The following is a 27,759-nucleotide window of genomic DNA, read 5'->3' on the forward strand; positions in this document are numbered from 1 at the left end:
ACCCCAGGGGTGGCACGCGGAACCCCTCCGAGAGCCCAGCAGTCCGTTTTCCTCGGGTGCAGGGAACACTCTTTGTTTGGCTTGAGCACCAGGTGCCGGGGCTGGTGCGTGGTCTCTTGAAATATAGTTTCGATCGGTGGATGTCACTCGCGCAATGAGGTGGCAGCACCTGGGAGCAGCAAGGCCTAGATGAGGCGCTCCGACCACCCTCACCCCATCCTGGGCACCCACTCCCACTGGGCACCGGTTCTGGGGGAGAACGCAGCTGCCGTGGCCTGGCCTCCACGTCAGTGGCTTTGCTTCCTCGCCTCCATGCCTTTTTGTTGACTGGATGTACATACATTAACCCACTCAATACGGCACACCTCTGCCACCCCAGCAGTAAGGCTGCTGGCCAGGCTTTGGTTGACGGCTTCCTTCCTTTCTCTGGTAGCCACGGGGCATACAGACGCGACCACGATCCCACTGAACTGAGGAAAACCAACAGCTGGTAGCTGAGGACTCAAGTCCAAGCAAACCAACTCTGGAACCCATGCGATTAACCAGTAAAATATACCGCCTTCCAATAAATGACTTGAAATAAAACACACGTGGGAAGATGCGTGTAGAATCAAGAACTAGTGTTTCACTACTTTCTGGAAGTATTGCCCATACGACGTGTTCTAGGCACAAAGGATACAGAGTCAAATACAACTCAATTCCTGCATTCAGGCAGCTCAGAATCACAATCTCAGACAATCTCACTATGCACTGACTTTGTGTTTTGCTTTTGTGGGTTATTTTTCCTTTCCCTTGCCATTCCACCTCGTGCACATGCGCACGTGTGCGCGCACACACACACACACACACACACACACAGCTGCCTTTTCATGAGGAAACTACTCTGCCTTTACAGAAATAATCCAGCTTACAGTGTTTCAAGGAAAAGTAAAAAAAAAATTCACTGCGCATCCATTTCCACAATCTTTACAAAAAGCTCTTGGGCTGCTGCATCGCCCAGCCCACAGGACCACACAGGTCTGTTTCCCGTCACCTCCTCGCCGAAGGGCTCCTTCTGCTCCTCACCCTGGTGGGAGGCGCAGAGCCGGGCGGGCTGCCTCGTCCCCTGCAGCCCCAGCGCCCAGGCAGCCAGAACTTCCCCTCCTGACCTCACACGCCCGCTCCCACAGGATGTGACCACGTCAGTGATACCCAGGGCTCCTTTCTGGCTCTCACTTCATTACAAACAAGGAAACTCATTCACAGTTTGAATGCAAATGAAATTAATTCACATTTCCACGCTATTTCTCAGGCTCGTTTCCACCCTCCCCCAGTCCGCATTTGGTGACTCATTTGGTGAGAAACTTGATGCAGTGAAAACATATGTCCTCTTGGCTTTCGAAGGAAATGCAATGACACTTCACTCGTTTCAGAAAACAGATGTGCAGACGTGGTTATGGCCGATGAGGCCCGTGGCGGTTTCATCAGGGTAGGAGGCTCCGACTTTGCTGACCTCGCTCACAGCCGGGCCCTGGGTTAGCGGGCAGTGGGCTGCCCTGCTGAGCACAGGAGCAGTGGCTGAGGAGCCTTCGCACCTTCAGTCCTGTCTGCACCGGAGAGGAGCTGCGTTCGGGGCTTTGCTCATCCAGCAGCTGCACTTTTGTCTCAGAGTAGGAAGTGCTCTGGACCCTTTGTCTCAGAGCAGGAAGTAGTCACTCATGAGAGCACAGCCACTGGGCCTGCAACACGTACACACGTGTACTTAGAAAGCCGCTGGCTGTGGCACATGGCGAGTCCCATGTCAGTTCCCCTGTCCCAGGCACAGAGGCCTCTGCCCAGTGGGAGAAACCCAGTCTCCCTCCTTCCCCGGAGGCTGAGGCTGTGCCGCGTGCCCACAGGGAAATGGGTCTAAGGCAGCATGGGCTCTGGAATCCGGGTTCATGTGTCGGTTCTGGTGCTTCCCAGCGGCATCACTTGGACAAGTTACTCAATCTCTCAGACCTCCGTCTGGGCCGTCCGTGAGTCAGGCTGGTGATGGGCACAGGCACAAACTGACGGTCCAGGGCCGGGCAGTCACCTCTGAGTGGTAGGAGCTCTCACCACCACCGGCTGTTATCGATAACCATTAACAGGATTTTCCCACAATCTTTTAAAACTGTGTGGGAAGGAGTGAAAACTGATTCATGCCCCTGTGGGGGTGATACGCTATCTTTGCCTGCTTAATGGTGTATCACCCCCCCCCCCCCGCCCCCCGCCCCCATAAACACAAACCGAATATGACCAGCAGCACCGGAGAGGCCCAGCCAGGACGAGGTGCGCTCCAAGTCCATGTTCCTCTAATAGATCAGTGATTTGCTGGCACCTGCTCTGACAGAAAGCAGATGGAGGCAGCAGGCAGCACAATGCGGCAGCAGATGCGGGGCCACCCACCTCAGCTGGACGGCCTCGCAGCCAAGACCGAGAGCCCACAGTTTTCAAGTGGGTTCGTCTTGGCACACCAGCTTCGGGAAATTGGTCACCAAGCGAATCGGTCTCCAACCCACTGGGAGCGAGGCTTGAGCAGCTGGCAGAGGAAGCAGGAACTAGACTCCGTTCCAGTCAGCATCGTTACTCAGGAGGTCACAGAGAGGTCCCACCTGTCCCCAGCGCAGTTACCCTCGCTGGTTTCCACCCACAGTCCAAGCTTCCGGCTTTGGTTATCTGTTAAATGTGTCCACTCTCATAGGAAATTCTGCTTCTCAGTTCCAATCACTCAGCAATTGCCATGCACATTAACTAAAGGCTCTGTGTTATTATTCCCTACATCCAGGAGGGCAAAAATGATGTACAAGTCACACAATAGATCATTAGCTACATATCATGATAAATATATTCGTCAATTAGAGAACTAAGCACTTATATTGCTGTTCAAAGATGTTCATCACTCTTTACATCCATTTACTACATATTACTCTTTTGAGAGAGAGAAAGAGAGAAACATTGATTTGTTGTTCCACTTATTTATGCATTCATTGATTGCTTCTTATATGTGCCCTGACTGGGGACTGAACCCGGAACCTTGGTGCCTTGGTGTCTGAGGACAATGTTCTAACCAACTGAGCTACCCGACAAGAGCCTACATGATATGACTTTACGCTGGCTTTATGGCGTTAGGAGAGTACATGCAATAACAGCCACAGACAGTCCTATAACCATTGGCATAGTCAAGCTGGGGGTGGGGTACTTCTATCATGGCGGAAAGTTGCCGTTTTGAGGTCAATCTCACTCCCAGCCCCGGATCTGATGCGTCCCCAGCTCTGCTTCTCCGATGTCATACAAACAGAGCCGTGCTCTGGCAGCCTTCGTGCGGCTCCTGTCACGGAGGGCCTGCCTTTGAAATGCAGCCACATTGTCGCACACCAGTAGTTTGTTCCTTTTGTTACCCTCAGTGTCCCATTCTGTGGACACCTGGGTTGTTTCCAGTTTTTGGCAATTATGAATAAATCCTCTAGCATTTGCATACAGGTCCTTGTTTGGACATATGTTTCATTTCTCTTGAAAAAAATAAACCCTAGGAATGAGAGTGCTGGGTCAAGTAATAAGTGCATGTTAAAACTTATAAGAAACCCTGCCAAAACATGTCTGATATTTCTAATTGCTCTATGTCCTTGATATTGCCAATTAAAAAACCATTAGCCATTCCAACGTGTGTAGTGGGATATCATTGTGGCTTTTTCATTTCACTAATGACGAATGATATTGAGCATTCTTCACAGCTTACCACATTTAAGTAAGATCTTTTCTGTATGAAAACAAAAGTCTTATTTCAAAAACCTCCTTCAGGTCCTAGCCGGTTTGGCTCAGTGGCTAGAGTGTCAGCCTATGGACTGAAGGGTCCTGGGTTTGATTCCAGTCAAGGGCACGTACCTCGGCTGCAGGTTTGATCCCGGCCCGGTTGGGTCACACGAGGGAGGCAACCAATCGACATGGCCCTCTCACACCGCTGTCTCTGTTTCTTCCCCTCCCTTCCGTCTCTAAAGATCAGGAGAAATGTCCTCCACTGAGGATTAACAACACACAAACCTTCTTCCAACCCGACCTTTCTCCAAAGGCTGACCACCCAGCGCTGGCCGGGCAGTGTTGAGGGGGAGGTGACTGAGTGGTAAGAAGGCCACAGACCCAGGTGCAATGTGAAGGCTGACTCGCCCCAACCCAGGGCGTCTAAGCCCACTGTTGGTGGAAACAAAGATCATTTGTTTTTGGACTGACATGGAAGACACTGTATTCTTCCTACGTCTACATGCATTTTAAAGAAGTCTTCAAAATGTGACAGTGGTAATATTACACAAAGTTTGTGAACGAGGAGAGACCTAGAGGTACCTTACAGAATGACCTCAGCATTCCCCCCCCCACCCCCATTTATCATAAAAGTTAACTCCTTTAAAAATTATATAGCCGTACAAGCTCAATGCAGAAAATACAGCGGCAGAGAGAAATAGAAAAGATGATCCTTCGTTTCACTTCCCAGAGACAATTCTAAGCCCTCAGTCCACCCATCGCACCAGCACCAGCACTGAGTGCCAGGCGGGTCAGGAAGGGCCGTGTTGGGCACACCCTGTCGTCGTCACTGCTCAGGAGGCAGCTCTCAGGGCTCCCGACAGCAGGGGCTAATGGCTGGGGCCTCATGAACAAAGGAGGGGCTTACATCCTGGGGGAAGCAGGGAGGGAAGAAGCCAGTCTAGGCAGTGTGCTGGGCCAGGAAGAGGAATGGGGCGGGAGCAGTCAGTGTGAGCAGGGCGTCACTGAGGCCACCGAGAGTGGCCATGTGCGTGTCCACTGCCTCTCCCCACAGGAGTGGGTCTGCAGACTCAGGCCCCGGGCACATGTGCCCGGTCAGATGCAGGGAACACTGTAGCCTTTGCTGCACATGTGACCTCCAGAGGCTACCTGTCAGTCCAAGGCTCAGGTTCTCATCTATGAAAAGGGTGAGATGCACGATTACCCACTCATGTGGATGCAGCGGGGAAAACCATGATTCTGTGAATAATTATTGTTGGACACCAACGATGGTAGAATGTTGCTGACCAGACACAAACTGTTCCAATATTAATAAGGTATCTTTTTAATCAGTGAAATTACCTTTTTACTATATATATTGTGCCATATGCCAAATTTTACTTTCATGAGGCAGAATTCCAATTTACTTCTCCAATAGGTAAGTATGAGAAAAAACATGACATAACAAATGTAGAAAGGTATTATCGTAACTCATCAACGGATGATCTCTTCAGTAAGAAATGCAGGAGCCTGAGTCACACTGAGCCCCTGCCTCTCCCTGGGCTGGCCCACAGGGACTGTGCCGGGATGGCGCCCCCTGGAGGGAGAGCTCTGATGGGCTTCACCTGGTGGCCAAGGCCCCTTCAGAAAGGATACTTGGTGCCACTCAAGGTGAAGTGTGATCCCACAGGCCATTTCTTTCCAAACAAACATGTGAAAAGATGGCAGACGATAAGCAAAGCTGCAGTTCACTCTTGTGTCTACTGCTGGCCAGGACTGTGGTGACCAAGGCCCGGACAGAGTTAAAAGGCCACTGACGACACTGTCACAGGATCAGACAGGCGAGTGAGTGAAGGTTAGAACTTTCAAATGCCATTGATTTAAATTTGCAACATTAACTTATTTAATTATTTACAACAGTTAGCTTCATACTAGTTCAAATTCAAGTTGCTTTGTTTTTATTTTTTTCTTTCTCTTTTTAACCTTCAGTTTATTTGAATTTTACAATTTCATTTCTTTCCTAATTCTCAGGTTTTGATAAAGTTATGATGACTATCAGTCTGTTAAGAAAAATTCTTCCTTAAATCTTGTAACTTGAAGGCTAAATTTGAACATTGACAGAAGACTGCATTAATTACCTTCTGCTATAAAATGATGTATTACAATTTGTTTTTTCTCATATTAGTAAGATACTAGAGGCCCATTGCACGAAGATTTGTGCAAGAATAGGCCTCCCTTCCCCTGGCTGCTGGCATCAGTTTTCCTCTGGCACCCGAGACCCAGGCCTTTGCTCCAGCCACCACCTTCCACCTTCACTCTGGCTGGAGATTCAGTCTTTGCTCCGGCCAGAGCGCTGCTTCTGTAGCTCCCTCTGCCCCCCACCCTCCTCATCACAGCAAGTGTCCTGCCCCTTTCTTGTGTATGCAAATTAACCCACCATCTTTGTTGGGCTAATTTACATATGCCTGATTGGTTGGTGGGCGTCATGGAGATACGGTCAATTTGCATAACTTTTATTAGTGTAGATTCAGAATATTTCTTTCACAACAAAGCAGGTCAGAATACAGAATGAATACTTTTGCCTAGCACTGTCAATGTAACCATAAAGTAGGGCTTAGGGAACAGAAAGCCATAAACACACCCAGTGCATTACAACCCATTTCAAGAGAGAAGTGAACAAGCAGAAGAGAGAATGGCCTCTTGGGACATACCGTATTTTCCGGCGTATAAGACGACACTGTGTTCTAGTAAAAAGCTTGCTCAGATTGGCCAGAGTCAGAGAGGCGGTCTATTAAAAAAAGAACTGGTGTTGCCTCGGAAGTGGGGGGTAGTCTTATACAGCGAATATAGGCCCAAACCTGTTTTAACTGTAAAATTAGGGGGTCGTCTTATACACGGGAAAATACGGTAAGCTGGTGCACCTGCAGCTCCCCGACTGAGCCAGGTGGCAAGCGGCAGGCAAGGCTGGATTTAGGTAATTCAGTGATGAGGCCGAGGTTCTGACTGACCAGCTCGGGGCTGAGATCGGGTCATGGTGACAACAGGGCGGTCACGGCCGGGATGGTCCTCACCTCTCCCATAGCTGGGGAGCCGGCGATTAGTAACATTTACAAATTGTTCCTCTTGAACTGAAACAGCATATGATTATTGATGTGAAACTCACTCTTTCAGAACTGCATTCATTTCAATGAGGTACCATTTAAAGTTTGCCTTTGCTGAATTTATGAGAAACATATTCTAACGAGGACAGGACAATTTCAGACAGCACCTCATTTGTTTTAGAGAAAAAAACTTTAACCTGTCTGGAAAACATCTTTCACAATGTAATTTAGAAATAAAAGGCGCATCAAACTCACCTACTTGTACGTCCTGTGCTTCCTAAAACACATTATACAAATTAAGGCATAAAACCAGGGCTGTGTCGTGTAAACCTGTATATGCGGCACCCAGACACCTGGGGATCTGCTATCTGCCCGAGGCAATACTTCTTATAGCGAAACTCAGGGAGACCTGCCCACTGCACAGTCAGTGACAAATATGCCATGTGGTGGGCAGCGGGGCAGACACGGGCCCAGAGCACAAAACAAGTGCGCGCGTCCTTGTGAAACCCATTTCTGCTCTCTTCCTCCTGCACAAGTGCCTTTGTGAGCGATTAGCATGTCAATTACATAATTCCTTTCTATTTATTAAGGCAAGTCCCAATGGCCCTCTTTACTTGCGAGCACTCGAAGGGTAGTTATTAAACGTGCTTACTTGAAGGTTTACTAGTTCATAAAATGTATGGCGAACATTTTGACACACTAAGATCATCCCATTTGTGTATTTAATAATTTAGGTTTTACAGTATTCATAGACATTTCTAAAAATGTCTTCTCTTAACGTCATAGGAATTTTTTCTTAGTCTCTGGTATTGTTGGTCTTTTTCCCAAATGGCATCCATGCTCCTTGAAGGCAATTCCTGGAACCAGTGACAGACGCAGGAGGGACCCTCACAGTGGAAGGCGCTGGAGATGGGGCTGGGAAAGGTGCACACACAGAGCACAGACGTACGGACTCTTTCTTTCACAGTTAGAGAGTGCTGCGTGTGGAAATTACCACCCTTACTTGATTTGTTTTAGTTTTTAAATAGACTTTTATCGATTTCAGAGAGAAAGGGATAGGGAGAGAGAAACATCAATGAGAGAGAATCATTGATCGGCTGCCTCCAGCAGGTCTCCTGCTGGGGATTGAACCTGCAAGCAGCATGTGCCCTTGACTGGAATCGAACCCAGGATCCTTCAGTCTATCCACTGAGCCACACCAGGTAGGACATCATGCTTACTTTAAACGGTTTCTAATACCAGTACGACCTAAACTCAGTCCGTATGCCCTAGGAAAACCTCGGGACAGCGGCCCCTTAGCCCTATAACCTCTGGCAGGTCCCCGGGGCTGCATCCATGTCAGCCGCTCCAGAGTTGACATGAAATTCAGACTCACTGAGCGTTAGAATCAGAGGCTACTTCCAAGGGACCATACCCCCCCCCCCACCCCCCTCCCCCCGTCCCGTCCCGAACAGATCAGTTCCGTGAGCAGCGTCCTGGGACCCAGCAGCTCGGATGAGCCCCCCACGGCTCAGTGCTCTTACATATTCAATAATTCCAGAAACCGAGGGCTTTTCTCCAAAAGAAATCCCATTTCTACAAAAACTCTCCTCCCTTGGCGGGCAAGTGCTCTCTTGTCCTTCACAAGCCTGTCAGACCCCCTCCTCTGGGAGATCACGGAGGGAGGAGGGAGGCTGCGGTGAGTCCGGAGCAGGGCCCGGCCTTGGCGGTCCAGGAAGCCCGGGTCTTCCCAGCGCAGCCAGGCCTGCAGCTGCTCTGCCCTGGCCTCCGGCGACATTCTGAGCAAAGCCCACGTTTCCGTGCCTCTCACACTCAGGACCTGCTTTCCACCTTCAGTTTCCTCTTTGCACGGCAGCCAGCAAACTCAGAGGCAAGAGCAGGAAAACAAGTGGAATTACACCCAACATTGCACTGTGCATTCTATGCCTTCCGTGGTCCTGCCACTGGATGGAAACCCCCAGGTGCCTGCAGCTCACACGTGGAGACCATTCACGACACGCCTGTCGCCTCTGCCACAGACACGACAGAGGCAGGGAGGCCCGGGAAGAGCGTGGTGTGGCGCTGCTGATACAGTCTCCTCCAGAAACAGCTGGCTCGGCACAGAACCAAGCCCACAGAGCAAAGTGCTACACCGGAGGCACCGAAGGCGCGTGCAAAACAAGACAAGGCACCTTCAGGCTGCAGTGCCAGCCGCCGGCCAGGAGAGCCGCCCGAGGAAGCAGGTGAGGCTGTGGGGGCGCCCGGGCCCGATCCCCGAATCCCGCCACGGCCCCTGGGACTCAGAAGCTCCCACGGCACACCGACCGCGTGTGGAGGGCAGCAGTTCGCTCCAGGGCCCTGCAGGGAACTCACCCTCCTCACTGGGACTGCTCCTGTATTGTCAGAAGTGAGGAAACTGGGAATGGTGCCAGACTATCGCATTCTCTCTAAATTATCCTTTAATGTCTAATTCAAATAAACGAAATATAAAGAAGGTGCTAAATTCAAATGCCTTGTCAAAAATGACTTTGGGGGGAAAATGTGTACACACACCCCCACACACAACGTTTTAAACCAGGTAAGAGGATTCTGCACGTCTACGACAAAACAGACATCCGCTGCCAGGAAGGCATAGAATGCACAGTGCAATGTGGGGCGTAATTCCACTTGTTTTTCTGCTCTTGCCTCAGTTTCCCCTTTGAAAGACATGTCCATTTCAGACTTTCTCCTGTCTTCTGAAAGGAAGACCGGTGACGGCTGGGGAATTAGAATTATTTACCTGATTTGTGCTTTGGAGACAAACTGGAGGGGATTTAATGGGCGATCCCCTGACCCGCAAGCACGTCATTGTGAGGGTAATTCCGCAGAGGAGGAGCGGGCAGATCAGAACTCAACACAATGAAACCGAGTTTTAAATAAGACGCTTTTGAGGACAAGGCTTGTGTCTTTTTCCCAGGAAGCATTTAGAACTGTACTACAGAAATAAGAGTTACGCCTTTATTAGGAACAGCGTGAAAGCACCGACCACAGTGTCTGATGTGCCGACGCTTAATGAAGAGTTTCTGTGATTATTACTCCCATCATTATGGGCAACTAAAGGGCTGTGGGTTCGCATGAACCTCGCAGATCTGCCAGGTAACACATAGCGGGATCTTCGAAGATGTTTACACCACTCAGATCCCGAAGAACTAACATGAACAAAACTGCTGCACCCCCGCCAGGCGCCTGGAACGCCTCTCCTTCCTTCCTTCCCTTTCTTACCTTGTGGTCCATACTGGCTCATCTGCGGGCCGTACGAGCCACTCGAGTTGCTCTGCTGAAAGCTGCTCATCCCAGGATGCATCTGGCCCCCAGGAGAGGGGTGCGGCGACATGGACGGGCCTGTCTGCTGAGGCCCATACTGAGACATCTGGGGGTTCCTTTGTGTGCCTGCCATGAAACCTAACAGGAAATAAAAGGCAACACATAAATGCGGTGACAGACACGGCCACGGAACTGTGTGGAGAACTGGGGCGGGAGAGGTAACATCGAGGTACATCTCAGACCCAGGGTGGGGCTTTTGGAGAGCTCAGGGTTCCGTGGACTGCGGACTGGAACTAGGGAAAGGAGGAGAGGGAGGAAAGACAGTTCCCTCGGCCTGTCTCACAGAGGTCCCCACAGAAAGCAGCTGTGAGGACGGGACCCTCCTAGCCGGGAGGGACATGCTGCTCTCGCCACTTCCAGGGAGCTTTGTCACCTCCACATCTGTGGGACGCTGTCACTCAAACATCCCACCCCTCCTCACGCCCCGCCAACAGCGCCTCCTCCTGCGTGTAACTGTCCTTCTCCGTCTCCTAGAGCAGCGGTAGGCAAACTGCGGCTCTCGAGCCTCCGTTTGCTGCTCTGTTGACTAATGAGTTTTGCTGACCACTGACCTAGACTCTCAATTCCAATAATTATAGGCTGTTGTTGTTCATTATGATTAAGCCTCTATCCCAGTGGATGGCAAACTCATTAGTCAGCAGAGCCATAGTTTGCTGACCATTGTCCTAGAGCAACAACCATTCACCTCGACTCCTACGCAGAGAGCAGACCTGTGAGTCCCCTTCTCACACTGTCACTGGGGGCGAACTGGAAACAACTAGAACATGGTGGCCTGTACTAGTGTCTGATATTCCAGAACAGAACAGACCTTGCCCCGCACACCGTCCTGCCCGAGGTCTCCCTGTCTCCATGGACAGCACCATCACCCACCCACACGCTCACGCCGGAACTCCTGACACCATGCCCCCTCCCTGATTTCCTGTGCGACCCGCCATCTGCACATCCCCAGCCTCCACATCTGACACGTATCGCCTCTGCTCCATCCCACGTCCATAGCCAGCCGGCTCCCCCTTCTCTCCCACAGCGGCTGTGCCGAGCACCTCCCTCTGCCTCGCTTTGCTCCTTTGGCTCACTTTCCCCACAGCTGCCACGCCACCTCTCAGGAGCCCAGAACGCAACGAGAGCATGTCTTCCCTGCACAGAACCCCCAGGCTCCCGCTGACCCTGGGTCCAGAGTGCAAACCCCTGGCCTGGGGCTGAGATCATTGTCTCACTCTAACCCCATTTCTTTGCTTTCTCCTCCTCCTCCTCCTCCTCACTGACCTGTAAGCCATCCGCCTTCTGGGAGTTCTCCCACTGCCAGCTCAGACTGCCTAACCGTGCATGTACCCTGACCGGGAATCCAGCTGTGTCCTCTTGGTTCACAGATCAATGCTCAACCACTGACCACGCCAGCCGGGCTGAAATACACATCTAGACAAAGTGCATCACAAATCAAGACATGCCTCTCAGAAGCCAACATCGAACCAGCGAACTGACAAGAGCTGTTGGATTGACAGCTCTGAGAACCCGGAGTTGGGTTGGTGCGAGTTCCCGGATGTGGGGCGAAGGCTCCAGTGCGCTGGACGGGCCGAGAGGGGCAGGTCTGGCCTCGTCCGGAGGGAAACCTGGAGCAGAGCTTCCGGAGAGGCCACTGAGGCACGGGGCGGCAGGCCATGCCTGGGCCAAGGCGGCCAACCAGGCCAGCTGCGACAGGACTTCTCCGAGGCCTGCGTGGCAGACATCGCAGGAAAGAAGACCTCTTGCCGTTGCTTCTGTAGGAGATAGACATAAAAGTACGGAGAGCTGGTCCTTATTATCCTATTTCACTTATTTATAAAGATGAGCCTTATGAAATTGAGCTCAATTGGCAGCTTCCAGATATAAATCAGCAGAGAAAATGTTTGCTTTTTCAAATCTGAAAACAAACAGAAATCAGAGCACTAAAATTACTGAAAATGATTGCATCTTACGACGTTACATGAAATATTTATCTAAGCCTTACGACAGAACTCTCCGGAGTTTCCCACAGAGTCCTGTTTAATAGAAAACGTGTTTCAATTCCGTTCGGCCCGGCGGGCTTCCTTCCTTCCAGAGAAGGCCTGCGTTCTCCCTCTTCAGGTCAGGAAACACAGGTCCTTTCATCAGCCTGGGACTTGCTTCGCCACGAACTCTGATCGCTGTCCGCCTGACGCTGTGGCCGCCTCTGGCACTGCCCACGGACTCCCGTTCTGCTCAGAGGAGCTCTGAGAGTCTGCTTGGGCAAAACCATCCTTTTATTTCTGTCCTTAAAGTACACCGTCACGTCCACATGAACGATCGCTGGCTTTCTGCAGAAAATCAGACGTGAAAGGCTCCAAGACGGGTGGGTGTCACAGCAGCACATTCCTGCCGTGGGGACGAGGTGACATGGGATGGGATCCACCTCCATCCACAGAAATGGAAATCGGAAAGCTGATTTTGCTCTGATGCTTTGGCAATGATACCTCTCACAGAGCTTCCGGAAATCTCGTTCTGTATTTTCGTTATTAATAGAAGCACCTTCCCCGTCAGCCCCGACCAGGACAGGGGGACATAACCACCCAGCTCCTCGGGGCCTCACGCCTCTGACAGTGCCTGCAGGACAGAGGCCTGGGTCCCGGCCTGGCTTGCACACTAGTCCAGGACCCAGCAGGAAAAAGACAGGCGGACAAACATATGGATCCAATTAGCAGTGTGACTTTAGGCAAATGCTCCAAAAAGCCTCCAAAACAGCCCGGCTGGTGTGGCTCAGCGGTTGAGCAACAACCTATGAACGAGGTTTGATTCCCGGTCAGGGTACATACAACGTCAACTGCTGCTGGAAAACCAGTGCAGCCCAAAGCATAGCTCACTGCCCAAGAAGGAGCAGAGAGCAAAGGAAGAGCACGTGTGCCAGCTACGGCTATGGCTAAGGGCAGGGGAGCGAGCCAGCACAGACCACGTACCCTGAGTGTGGTTTCCTCGTCTGACGTGCGGGTAGCGGCAGCCGGTCCTGCCCTGTCGGACACAGCGAAGCACCCACAGCCCCACAGGCCACCAAAGCAAGGCCCGCTTCCCTGCTGGCACTTGGACCACCCGTGTCCATGCTGGCATCCGTTAAGAATTCACTCCCAGAATAATGGCCTTGCCCTCAGCGAACGCAGACTCAGCACCTAGCACGTGCCAGGCTCCTGAGAACATTCGGGATGAGTTAACCAGGCCAGGGACCCATGTCGGGGATAGGGCTGAAGAGTGGGTGGTAAAGGGTGGGAGAGAAGAGATTACATAAAGATCCTCGCAGGGTCCAGCAGGGTGGGAGGCAGGAGCCAGTGGTCATGACACGGAGGACCAGCGAGGGAGGCTGGGTGGGCCCAGACAGGTCTCCGGACTGGCTCGCGGGCACCCCTTCTCGGGCGGCACAGAGAAGCTCCCACGGCATCCACGGGGGAGGACAGTGCAGTCAGTCTTTCGGACAGACACGTGGACGCACGGAAGCGGGCAGGAAGGGAGCGGAGCTGGAACAGGCAGGGCCCTGGAGGTCGGTGAGGGCACGCGGTGGCCCGGCCAGGCTGCTACAGGGACGCCAGGGAAGGAGACGTGTGCGAAGCACTGAGGGGCAGCACGCGCAGACCGTGATGATGGGGGGATGCCCTGAGCTCTCGGGCCAGGGCAGCTGGCAGACATGGTCGCTCCCAGACCCAGAGCACAGAGCGCAGTATCAAGTGCACGTGGGATGCTAAGATCCACGTGTTCTCACACTCTCCCAGAAGCATAAGCCATTACAGGTGAGTGCTAACGAGTAAAAACAAGCTGAAATGGCCAAAGCAAAAAATACCGCTTATGGCAAAATTAACAAAACTATGATTTTAAAATATTTAAAATTTAGACGGATGATTCCTCAATGAATATAGACCTACTTTTACTGTATGTGCTACTTGTTTTCCAGGGTTTTTTTTGTGGCCATGTCTCTTGATAGCAGACTAAATAGGAAATTAGGCCCTACGCTGTCATTTCTCTCATTACTGACTCGGTTTGGCTTGGTCCACAATCCAGCTCAGCGTTCTGGCGGGAGAAATTAGAAACAGCTTTCTAGATATTCTCTCTTGTATAGAACCTCCCATTTGAGTTCATTTTCATCTGTCATGGATTATTAAAAAAGGGATCCTCAATTAAGAGCAGAGGCTGAATTAATTGCATCGGGGGGTGGGGGCGGCCTCATGAATGCCTAACGCACCGAGCTGCTGTCCTTGCACCGGATGCTCAGGAAGCATGCCTCTCCTCCTGACAATGCCCCGTGCTAGCAGCAGCATCACTCTGTGTAGCGCGCTCACAAGGCAAACAGCGCCTCCCCGTCCGGGGTGAGGAGGAAGGCGGGTGGAGAACACCTCCTAACGGCCAGGCTGCCGGTGAGACACGCCAGCACCTGCCGACTCACCGGCACACAGAACAGAGAGGACCCCACGGAGAGAAACAAAACAGCTCCAACCCCACAGCAAGAGAAACAAGAGTTCTTGCAGGCGTAAGAACAGAGAGCAACCTTACACCCTACTTGTGACTCGACAGTTATCTTGGTGGTCTCCTTCGTTTCTCTACTAACTTAATCAGGAGTCAGGTCAATTAAGATATTCAACAATAATTTCTAAAAGTTCAAAACCAATTTTTGGTATAAAAATCACTATGAAACCTGAGCTAGGTGCACTAAAAACATGAAAAAGTTTTACTTATTTGTGTCTCACTATCCCTGGGTCATGAAATGCATGGCTCCTTCGGGGGCGGCCGGGTGCTTGGGTTTGATTCCCGGCGTGAGGACCTGAGCAGACCTATTAGGTCTAGTAATAATTAATGTCGTTTTCTAATACTTTTTAAAATCGAATTTATTTAAACAATACAACAAAATTTAATCAACAATATAGTTGCCGTTGTTTTCTACTACTTGTGCCAAACGCTCAGGAAGCATTTTAATCCCTCTGTTGTAAAATTCTTGTGATTTTGATGCAAAAAATTCGGTCAATGCATTTTTGAGGCATTCTTCATTATTAAATTTTTTTCCAAGAAGAAAGTTTTGCAAAGAACGAAACAAATGGTAATCGGAAGGGGCAATATAAGGAAAATATGCAGGTTGAGGGAGAACTTCCCATTCCAACTGGCGCAGTTTTTCAGCAGTGATTCTTGCAGTATGCGGTTGTGCGTTATCGTGGTGAAGAATTACGCCCTTCCGATTAATCAGCGCGGGTTCTTTTTCTCTTAAAGCTTGGGCTAACCTTTCCAACTGGGCACTATACACTGCACTTGTAATGGTTTGGGTAGATGGTAAAAGTTCATAATGAAGAATTCCTTTAAAATTCCACCAAACACACAACATCACTTTTTTTGCGTGCAAGTCAGGTTTTGGCGTGGGCTGCGGAGCCTCATTTTTGTCCAACCATTGAGGCCGCCTTTTCAAATTAACATACAGCACCCATTCTTCATCTCAGGTAACAATTTGCTCTAAAAACGGCAAACGGTTTTGACGAGAGAGGAGCGAACTGCAAATTGTGACTCTTTGATTACGGTTGTTGTCGGTCAACTCATGAGGAACCCATTTTCCAAACTTTTGGACTTTGCCAAGTGCACGCAATTGATTGGAAATTGTTTTTTGTGAACAATTTAAAGTTGTCACATGCTCTTGTTGGGTAATTTGAGGATTTTGCACCAAAAGAGCTTGAAGAGCTTCTTGATCAAAATTGGACACACGGCCTCGACCACTCTTGTCATCCATCTAACGAAAATTTCCCTCGCGAAATTTCTCAAACCAACGCTGGCATTTTCTGGCGCTAACTGCATCTTGACCAAGAGCACTACAGATGTTTTTTGCAGCCTCACTTGCTTTTCTTCCTAATCGGAACTCGTAAAGTATGCAGTGCCAAATATGCTCTTCATCCGCCATCTTCTTAGCCCTAGTTTTGCAACAAAAACCAAACCAAACACAAACTTTTTCAAGCAAAACTTGTTAATTGCATTTCACACGCTCTGTAGATACCACGTGTTTGAAGGTTATGTCGATACAAGTCAACGCCAAGCAAGATTTTAAACGAATGTTAAAAAACAACATTAATTATTACGCACCGGGGCTGAGGACTATGCGGGGGAGAATGGGAGGCAGAGCGGGACCTGAGTCCGGTGCAGAGTCAACACTGTTACAAACAAACACTGTGCCCACAGCAGCAAATGACATATGATGTTAAAATCAAAAGAAGTCTTATTAATACAGTAAGGCTTCTTCATTGAAGAATGAGTAGTTGACTGGTTGTTCTAAGCTCTAGAAAGATCTGAAACTTCGGAATGGTGCGGAGTCCGGCCTGGTTCCGCTGGCCCTGCAGCCTTTGGTGAGCATGTACCACCCCCAGGCTCTCTGCGGAGCGGACCCCGGGGTGCGGGGGCACCCACGGCTCGCCTGGCCCTGCAGAGCGCGGTCTCCTCTACAGCGAGACCCTGGGTTTATTTCCAGAGAATGCTTTTCTTGCCCTTGGCATTAAAAAGTAACAGAAAAATTTGCCCTAATCAAACAGAATGCCTAGAAATCTGACTAGAATTTCTATTCATATTTTGAAAAAAAACCCTAAAACACAGCACTAAAGAGTAGGGATAAAATTATCCCAAGGCCGTTAACATTTGGGATTAATAGAAGAAAAAATATAATAATGAAGACATATTCTAGCTGATCAATATATATAACACATGTAAGTTTGACACGTCACAATCTCAGTGGCACACAGAAACATCTAAAGCAGAGTCAGACTCAGGGGCCAGCCCAGGGGCCAGAGGGAAGGGGGCTGGTGAAAAGGATGAAGGGATTAAGAAGAACAAATCAGTCTTCATAACATATTCACCGGAATGTAAAGTACAGCATAGCAGGTATCTATAATAATAAAAGCATAATATGCTAATTAGACTGCACATCCTTCGGACAAAGCTGGGACTGTAGCCTTGGGATCGAGGCCTATTTTTGCACGAATTTCGTGCTTCGGGCCTCTAGGAGTCACAGATATTGCATTAACTATGTGTGGTGCCAGGTGAGGACTGAAAAACATCCAGGGGATCACTGTGTAAAATGTATGATTGTTTAACTACCATGCTGTACACCTGAAACTAACACAAAGCAATACTGAATGTCAACTGTAATTGAAAAGTTAAAAAAGAACACCGAAGTGCCTTTTGCTATACATCTCCTCCCGATGTCTCTACATGTACTTATAAAACCGGAGCTGTTGATACATATCCCTGTGAAGATGACATTCCAGACATGAGTGCTGTCGTTCCCTGACGTACAGCTGCCAAGGACCGAGTCTGCTTCAAATACCTGAGACTATGAAACGGCCACGCAGGCTCCTGTGGCAGCGGAGTAAATGTGGAGTCACGGCCTGTCGGTGTTGAGTCCTCCCTCCCCCCCAGACACACAGAGGACAAGCCAGCCCTCGCGTAGGCTCAGCAGGCCCCTCTGTCACTGCACCGTGTTCCACACAGGGAGAGGCTGTCGTGTAGGTGGAGGAGAATGGAGGCCGGCGAGGTGCCCTTCAGTAATTCCGGAAGGTTGCGCCCAGGATCCCTCCTGCACACACCCCCGGTCTCAGAAAGATGCCCGGGAACTGCCTCCGGCCACAGAAACCGTCCTGGCTCACCAGGGCCCTGCAGCCGCCACCCTTCTGTTTGCAATCGTGTCCGGAAGGGAAAGTTCTTAGTGGCTCTGCTTCCCACATATCTCGAGGACTAATTAAATCCTCATTACCACCTTCTAATTATTCACACGCTAAGGGATTACAGGAGAAGTCCCTGCTGGCGCCCAGACGAAAAGGGTTAAACAACCCGTGTTGGTTTTGAGAACCCAGGTCTAGTTCAGACCTTCGGAAAACCAGCATTAACATGCATATTTAACTAGGTGCCACTGAGAAAATTAAAAGGGAATTCAATTAAAAGGTTTTAAAAAAATTAATTCTGACCTCTCCACATCTGTCCAAATAAATAAGCCTTCTTGAAACAGTTTCACCTAATTGCTAATCCAATAAACTGGAAGGGCATTTATTGGTTTCATTAAGCTTAGCACTTTGCAGGGGTTAAAAATGGGATCATTTTGATGTTAATAATAATAATTCTTATTTATCTACTCCGATGACTGCTCCACATTCCCGCCGAGCCCTCTTGGAAAACAAAACAAGTCACAAGCCTTTCCTATTGGTCTTTTCAATTTTTAAGAAATATATGTTAAAGATTAAGAAATAAAGACAAAACTAAGCTAACCTTGTTAGCTACAATTCTTTTTGGTAACATTTATTTCAATGCATTAGTTATGCAGTGCTTAGGCAGTGTAAATGATACTAGTTAATTTTTTTATTTTAATTTTTTTGGTGAGGTGCTTTAAATAGCAATTCTTTGTCATTCTATGAGGTTTAGAGAGACAATTTGGTTTAAAATAGAAACTATGGCAAATGTGTTAGAGAATTCTAAACTGAAGTCTTGCCCTTTTTTCCACCAAAAAAATGTGAGCTAATTTTTTTTGTTAAGTCAGGAAGCAGTTCCAACACTACATAAAGTTCAGCAGGAGAGAGTGAAGTCGAGCTTATGTTGAGAAGTAGGTGACAGTATGGAGAAGACAATGTTACAGAAGAGTCAGTATAAATACCTCAGTGCTTCCCATGATGGCCACGTCCACAGACTTGCACAAACATGTTCATAGGTGGAAATACAGAACTATAGAGACTCAGTTATTTTCACCTCTGTATAAGGTGGGGAATGGATTTGTGGCTGATGTCCAGAACTGCCAGGTTGAACAGACAACCGAACACTTAGCATGTATTTGTTATATAGGATCATCAGTTATCAAAACCACCCTCCACAAAATAAAGAGAATCGGAGGGAAAACAGTAGCAGACATATCCACCCAGCAGTTTCCATACTGCGACAGCAGAGGAAAATCCTAGATTTTGCTTTGCTAATATATTCGAGTTAAAAGCTTAATTTAACTATGGTTCCTCAGTGTTTTGTCCTGACATTTGGGTTTGTGTATTCGGATTTCTTAAACACACGTCATTGGGAAGGTTGGGGAAGACGTTGTTGGAGGACCTGGGAGGGGTTTCCCTTTTTAGTCGGCAGAGATAGCGGTTAGAATTGTAGTGCTTTCCAATGAGCTACCTCCTCTCCTTTAATGTTTGCAAAGGAAGGAGGATTCTCCCAGAGGAATGATGTTTCAGCAAGGATTAAGGGAAATAACAAACAGCGTCGTCTCAGCTTGGGTCTGGCCTGAGCAACTTCAGTGCGATAATTTCTCTGGTCCTTTTGTCTCCCTCCCTGATCCAGGAGCACAGAGAAGCCGCAGCCACGGCCACGGAAGGAGCTCGGAGAGGATCCCCTTGCTTGGCCTTCCAGCGCTTCCCGTGAATCTCCTGGACAGCCAGCGCCATAGGGAAGTCACACACCAGAGGCTGAGCTGCAAGAATGTTATCTAGGAGGCCACAGTGGGAAGCTCAGAGCAACTAATGCACACATCGCACACTTATGGAACTCAGTGCAGTGTCGTTAGGAAGCAGTGAGAACCAAAGTAGGGTCCTCAGATCGGCAGCATCGGCAATATCTGGACTCGTCAGAAATGCAGATGTTACGTGTCCCGCCTCAGACCCACAGAAACAGGCGTCTGAGGGGGGCCTAGCAACCTATTTGACGTGCTCTCCAGGCAATCCTTACGCAACCTAAAACTTGGAAACAATCCATCAACAATCCCATCATTAAAACGTACTGTAGTAACTTGGTAAGTAAAGGAAAGTATTAATTATACATTAAATGATAATAAAAATGTTAAATATGCAATCAAAATTTCATTGTATTCCTACTAAACAGTCATTTCAACACAAATGATGTGTAGGTAAGGCTAAGCCATCTTTTCAGTGACATTAGTTTCTAAGCCACATACTACTGAATTTTTAATATGTAAAATATCTGAACCTTATAATTCTAACCAGTAACAAATCATATATAACTCATATAGAAATAATTATAAACATTAGGGGTAAGGAACTTTTAAAACTACCGACTTGTCTTGTGGGCAAGTATGAGGGGGAAGGGTGGCACCTCCTGTGGGGGGAGGGGGAAGCCAGCACCCGATGGTGCAGCATGCTTGTGAACCCCTCTCCTCTAACATGGATTAAGATCACTGCACCACCACCACCACCAATAAAAGTCACTTGGGCCCTAACCAGTTTGGCTCAGTGGATAGAGCATCGGTCTGTGGACTGAGGGTCCAAGGTTCAATTCCGGTCAGGACCATGTACCTTGGTTGCGGGCACATCCCCAGTAGGGGGTGTGCAGGAGCAGCTGATCGATGTTTCTAACTCTCTATCCCTCTCTCTTCCTCTCTGTTAAAAAAAAAAAAAAAATCAATCAAATATATATAGTTATAAGAAAAAAAAGTCAGTTGGCTATGAGAGGGAAGAAAAGACACAGATGTCAATAAACGAAGGCCAAAGGCAGTGGAAGGTGGAGGTCAACATCAGAACATGCAAAGGGCCAAAGGGTTGGCGTGTAACAACTGGACTGCTCAGGGCTGCAGGGAAGTCCTTTGCTCTGGCCCTGGCCCCAACCAGCCTCTGAGGAAGAGGAAGTCACAGGGAAGAGCCTCTAAGGCCCCACTTTCTTCATCTGTACATGGAGGTGACAGACTCCCTGATCTTTCTAGAAGCTCCAGTGATAAAAACCAGGTATTTTATAACACAAGGTCTTACTGTGATTAAATTTTTAGTATTAAATATCATGGAACAAATACTGATCAAATCAGGTAAACACCCTCACTAACATTTTACTCATTAGAACCACTATCCAAATTGAATTGTTAATGGTCATTTTTACACAGCAAAGTCAAATATCGGACTAGAGTTATGTATAAACTGCTTCAGGCTGCTATGCATACATACGTATGCTTTGAATCTTGAACAGTACTTTGGTAAAATTTCACCCAATCTGCAAGAAAGCACCCTCCCCCCCATATTTGTTGTGACATGTAAGGTTCTTATTTGTTTTGTTCATCTGATGAGGAAACAATATCATTTAAAATTATGTACAAGGATACGAATGGGTAAGCAAATTTACAGAAGCCCCACATTCTCAAAATACGGAGACTCACCTCTCTCCTGTGGCATTGGTGACTGGCTCAGCGCAGGGTGGGAACTCGACTCTGACTGGCTCCCAGGTGGCTGGGGGGGCATCTGGCTGCCTGGAAAGCAGCAGGGGAAGAGGCATGAGGAATCCTTGGCATTAATGCTGCTGCTGTGCGACACCAAGGCACAGCGACATACCTAATCTTTATCGTCACAAAAGGCACCACCCCCCACACAGAAAAAGAGCTCAAAAAGCACAATATTTCACCCTTTGTGTGTGTGTGTGTGTGTAAAAATGAAGAGGAAAGATGCATAAACATACTCAGTAAATGACCTGCAGAAAAGTTCAATGTTTACTGGATGAGTTCCCAAACTCAGAGACAAATCAATGAGTAGCTGAAATCTCCTGGCACACACTTCTTCATGGCATTTAACAAAATCCAAGACGGGTGAACTGAATGCATCCTCCTGAGTTTAATCTGGCCTCTAAGTGGGCAGGCGTGATAGTGGCCTCCAGTTTCTCATTGCTAATATTCACTCAATGTTGTAATAGTAACCGATGTCTAAAAACCCTTTGTAATTAATCAGAGATTTAACATAAACTTAGATCTCCATTATAAAAGATAATAACAAGACTACAAAATACAGTGTGTTATCACGAAAGGAGGAACTATCATCTGCATCTCTCTTGATCTCTATTGCTAATGAAGCAAACACCTCTATTTGGTTTCCAAGAACCTAACGCGTGTGCAGTTTGTCTTCTCAAACTATAAGGTAAGCTCCTAGACAGAGGAATGCCTTTACTCCTTTAATCCCTCCATTAGCATAACAAATCTTGGTTATTTAATGCGCTTAATCTGAATCAAAGGAAAAGGTGCTCATTTATTAATTAAGGAGACAATGAATCATGTGAAGGCAGAGAAAGGTTTTGAAATTTAAGAATCATCACGGGTACTTGACGATCTCAACTCACTTTCTGGCTCAGAGGTTTAGACGTATTTCTAAAATAAAAATATAGAATAAAAAAGGCAGTTCAACTTAGCACAGACCTCAAGGCATGCTATTTTATCCTCTAGCGCCTCCCTTGGCTAAAATAAATCGGAAAGACAGAAATACACGTATCTATAATACCTCCCTGGTATGGAGACGGGGGCCTATTAGATCAAACACCACAGGACCGCCTCCTCCACTTCGGCAGAGCCGGAATGAATCACAGGTGAGGAGAGAAGGAAATTAACACACTGTGATCACCACCAATGACAGGAGCAGAGCCTGAACGACACACTTCCGTGTCAGCACCAGGCAGCGAGTCCAGACCAGCAAGAGCGAGTGCTGAGTCTGAGGACATCACTTTTTACTAGCTCTACAAACGGTCACATCTGTGACAGCCAGAGGCGGGGAAATGATCTTCCATACAGACAGGCTAGAAATAGTTGTTAAAATACAACCACAAAAATTCGCATATTGTTTTTGGGATTTAGGCGTCTCACTTTTAGAAAAGAATGTAAAACTTATGAATGCATTTCTGAGCCTTCCTGGGGTCAGCTGCCACTCTCTCCCTCAGGTGAAGTGAAAACCAAGACCTGAATTTCCAGTCACCCAGAAACGCTGCTGGGTAGATACCACTACGAGGCGCTCCTCCTATATCAGAGCCACAACCAGGAGGAGGAGAGACCAGACAAGCAGTCCAGACCTGGACCAGCCGCTGACTCAGACAAGTGTAGTCAATTAGCACCACTAGCAACTAACCAATGTAAACACTTCCCATTCCGGACGAAACAACTTCAAGGGTAGACACTGTCACCAACTTGGCTACAGGTACAGTTGCTGTGGGTCGCGTCCTTGCTATGAAATACCCCAAGGCCCCAACCCGAAGTCCAGTTAAGAAACTTGAAGCACTCTGCAGCCAAATCCTGACTTCAAAACCGTCACGGGAATGGCTCCCCGAGGACACGGCTCACGTCACAAGGACTGTGTCTGCTCGGCTGGCTGCACAGCCTGAGGACAGTGAAGACAAACGCCATCCTGCGTCAGCGGAGGACACCACCACCTGCACGCACGCCCAGGGCTGCTCTTACAGGCAATTCACTAACTGGAAAGAAGGCTGCGTGAAACCCAGCTCATGAATCCACAAAATCCCGCCACACCCACGCGGTGCGACTGCTGGCTGGTGCTAAGACACAGCTGTTTAAAGCCATGAGATAATGTATGTACTAAATCCATCCAGACAGAACTTTTCATGGTAAAGATAGGTTTGCGTAAAGGATTTTAAGTTCCCCATTTGCTTTCACCCCATCTTTCCATCACAGTGTCATAGTCACTATGACTCATTCTCCGGAGGCCCAGGCACAGGCCAGGCCGAGCAATGCTGAGTCAGAAGCCCTCTGAGAAGCACGATGCTGAAGACCATGTGTGTCCAAATTCCACGTGAAGAAGACAAAGCTTTGCACCGAATTCAGTAAACATCTTCAGAATCATGGGTTTTCATGACAGATTTTTGGCATAAGTAAAATGAAGTTGGGTAATTACTTTAAAAGAGAATACTGCCATGCACAGTGAACAAATTCACTTTTAAGTAGGCTTTCACATTAAAACAGTTTTAGAGCAAGTCCATGTTTCTCTCATCTGTGTCTAAAAAGAGATGAAGCACAATGGACAAACAGTTACAACTGGAAAACCCACGCTGTGAGCTGGAGTACATTTCACCACTTTACACTTATGTATTTATTCTCCAATGACCATTTACTTTTGATTCTCAGCAGAGGTCCATACTATGATTTTTTAAAAGTAAATTTTTTATTTATTTCAAAGAAGAAAGGAGAGGGTGAGAGCTAGAAACATCAATGATCAGAATCATTGGCTGCCTCCTTCCTGCACACCCCACACTCTTGACTGAGGGCAGAACCTGTGACTTGGCATGTGCCCCAAGTGGGAATTGAACAGTGACCTCCTGGTTCATAGGTTGACACTCAACCACTGAGCCACACCAGCCAGGCCATATTATGACTTTTTATTTTATTTTTTGCTAATCCTCACCTGATATTTTTTGACATTGATTTTCAGAGGGTGGAAGGGAAGGGGAGAGGCAGAGAGAGACACACACCAATGTGAGAGACACACATTGACTCCTGCACACCCTGACCAGGGCTGAGGATCCCAGTCAGCAACTGAGGTATGTGCCATTGATTGAAATCGAACCCAGTACCCTTCATTCTATCCACTGAGCCAACCGGCTAGGGCCTATGTTTTTTTTAATAAAAATAGTTTTTCCCATTCTCCAATGACCACGCATGTACAATAGTGTGCAAAATTTTGCTCAAACTAAGAATGAAACATCAATAAATCACCTGAATTTGTACTTTTTGCTGACTTTCATATTTTACTTTTGACTCTCAACACAAGTCTATGCTATGTTTTTTAAATTAAAAAAAAAAACACCTTTTATTTTGAATTCATTTTAGATTTAGAGAAGAGTTATAAAACTAGGACAAAGAGTTCTCTTATATCCCTTAACCCCCCTGGAGTTATATCCCTTAACTCCCCTCGTATATAACCATCAAATAATTACCACAAGGAACTTATCATGGTGCGATATCATTAACTGAAGACCTATTTGAATTTCACCAATTTCCCACTTACTGTCTTTTTTCCTCTCAGGATCTCACAGTGCACTTAGGTCTTTTCTTTCATGACCTTGACATTTTTGAAGAGCACTGATCAGTTATTCTCATCCTCACATCCTACTTCATTCTGTCCAGGGGTTCAAGACATTCTCATGTGTCATTTCTGATGGTTTACCTTGATTACTTGGTAAAGTTGATGCCTACCAAGTTCCTTTGATGTAAAGTCACCATTTTGCCCTTTGCAGATGGTAAGTATCTCAGGGGCGATGCAAACCCTGGGTCCCCTCAAGATTGTACCCACTGACTTTTGCATCCATTGGAGAGTCTTGTCTGCCCATCATCACCGCGGTGTTTGCCAGTGAGGACCCTTTGCTTCCCTCGTTCCTTCCCCACTCGCTCACAGGCGTCCGCTCTTCCCCATCTCTGCGTGTTTGCTAGATTGCTTCCGCCCAGAGGAACTCACTGTGGCAGGCACACTACACGACTGCCAGGGAGCCCCACCCTGTCAGAGGGCAGAGCGGGTGGCTTGGCTTCTGCTAGTAAGCAAAGAAATACCCAAAGTGATAAAACATCACCCCAGAACATTGCATGGCAGCTCACGGGATTCTGCAGGGGGAAAGCCCTGACTCCATGACTGAAATAGCCAACAGGGAGAGGATCCGGGGAGGCCTGACTTCACAGGAGGACCTAGGCCTGTGCGGAGCTGGCGGGCTATGGATGGCCTTGAACAGCAGGCTTCCATAGAGTGAACTGAGCCACACGGTAAGGATAGGTAGGTTGCAGACCCTGAGGGCATCACATCAAAGCACAGGGAGTGAACTCCTCCAGGAATAGGAGAAACTGAAGCAGAGCCCCCTCGCCGAGCCTCCAGGTGGAACATGGACCATCGAGGGCCCAGCTAAGCTGCGCCTAAACTCCTGGCCAAGGAAAGTGCAGGAAATAAATGGGTATTGTTTTAAGAGGATAAATTGATGGTGAATGCCACAAGTACAAAAAACTAATAAACTCATGGCTATTTTATTCTATGGATTCAAATCCAACATTGACGTTACTTTGTTGCTCAAATTGTTCTCGCTCTGGCCACTGGACGCTCCTTCGAATCTTTAATTCATGGAGTCACTGGCTGCTCCAGGCTCACTTCTACCTTCCCTGCCCAGCCCTGGTGTCAGCCACTTTCCCAGGAGGAAGGGAAGGGGAGAGGCAAGGTTCTCTGTACGGAGAATGGTTTCAGAGACTAAAACCTGGGCGCTAAGGTCTGCTCATTTTTCTGGGATGTTAATGCTTCTAGACCCTCTCAGTGAACAGATAGAAATCTTTGTATGCACACTAACCCGCACATACACACATCGGAAATTCAGTATTCAATTGTGTATTGTGTGTATGAAAGCATGAGCTTATTCAAATTGCTCTAATTTGACCCCCCCCCCCCAAAAAAAAGAATATATTTTAGCCTTGTTCTTTTCCTTGTTTAGAACTCCTTTTTTCAATGGCAAAAATCCCAGTTCTCATAATCAAAATCAGCTTGTTACATTTTAATATACCAAGTAATTTCAGAATTATTAACCTATATCCTTGTAAAAACACGGAACCACTTATTAGGGCTTGTATTCCATTCTGAGTTCCCTCTATATCCTGATTGGCTTTGTTTTGATATTTTGGGGATATGTGAAATCTTCTATGGGCCTGAAGTCATCATTCTATGAAGAGATGTAGGCAGAAGAGTTTTTTACCTCTCATCCCTGCCATCTGCTGTTCTCATTTCTCCTTCTTTCCACCCCTTTGCCACCTGCCCTCTACAAATAACCATTGTCCTTAGTTTTGGGGTTACCTTCTCTCTCTGTATTTTTTGTATAAATAAGAAGATACCTGCATCTCCTCTTATATCATCTTCTTCCTTCCATAAAGATAGATATCTTAGCTATCATTGGGCTTCGCTTTTTTCACTTAGCAGCACAGCACATCCTAGAAAATATTTCCTGTCCATTTATAACACCCCCTTCACACTTCACATACGCCTTTGTGTGAGTGTTCCACAGTTTGTCCAACCACTCTACTATGGACGGCACTTAGGTGATTTCCAATTTTTTAAAAAAAATATATCTTCATTGATTTCAGAGAGGCAGGGAGAGGTAGAGAAAGAGATGGAAACATGATGAGAGAGAATCGTAGATCGGGCGTCCCCTGCACGCCCCCTTACTCAGAATCGAGCCCTCCCCTGGCCATGTGTCCTTGGCCAGAATCGAACCTGGGGCCCTTCCGTCCGCAGCCTGACTCTTCAAGTCTTCTTTGGTTTCTTTCAGGTGCACAAAAGTTTTGCACATTTTATGTTAAGTTTATTCCTAAGCATTTAATCTTCCTTGCCATTATAAATGGGATTTTCTCTACTAGTATGTCTTTTAAGTGTTTATTGCTTCTGTAGAGGAACGATATTGTTCTTTGTATGTTAATTTTATGTCCTGCTGCCACTGCACAGAATTTTCAGTTTTGATTAAATTTATCACTCATTCTCTGTAGTTTCCTGGGTTTACCATTATACATCTCTTTGGAGCCCATCTGTGTGCCTTTGAGTCTAGCTGCACTAGCCAGCATCTCTGGAACAGTGCTGCATAGGAGCGGACATAGCGATCATCTTGCCTTTTTCGTATCATAGTGGAAATCTGATAATTTTCCATGCCTTTTACAACTAAAGCGTATGTATTTTACTACGGTGACCAAGTATCACTTCACTGCTACTTCCTTGAATGTTTTAATCATAATTAGGTACTGAATTTTATTAAAGGTAATAATATTTTCCCATAAGACTATTTATATAGTATAAAATACTAATGGAGTTGTTTATATTGAACCAACCTTGCATTC

General features: G+C 47.6%; 1 protein-coding gene across 8 annotated transcripts in view; it reads right to left on the reverse strand.

The window, feature by feature from the left end:
* The window catches only part of ARID1B (AT-rich interaction domain 1B), a 325,561-nt gene that overhangs the window by 44,261 nt on the left and 253,541 nt on the right, over positions 1-27,759 (reverse strand). For all 8 annotated transcript variants that reach the window (XM_045572643.1, XM_045572641.1, XM_045572639.1 and 5 more), the window contains exons 5-6: positions 21,304-21,393; positions 10,077-10,256 (exon numbers count right to left, since the gene is read on the reverse strand). In XM_045572643.1, coding sequence (XP_045428599.1) covers positions 10,077-10,256; positions 21,304-21,393 — 270 coding nt within the window. The remainder of the gene's footprint in view (positions 1-10,076; positions 10,257-21,303; positions 21,394-27,759) is intronic.

This window comes from Pipistrellus kuhlii, unplaced genomic scaffold (assembly GCF_014108245.1).
Source record: "Pipistrellus kuhlii isolate mPipKuh1 unplaced genomic scaffold, mPipKuh1.p scaffold_m20_p_5, whole genome shotgun sequence".
NCBI classification, from domain to species: Eukaryota; Metazoa; Chordata; class Mammalia; order Chiroptera; family Vespertilionidae; genus Pipistrellus; species Pipistrellus kuhlii.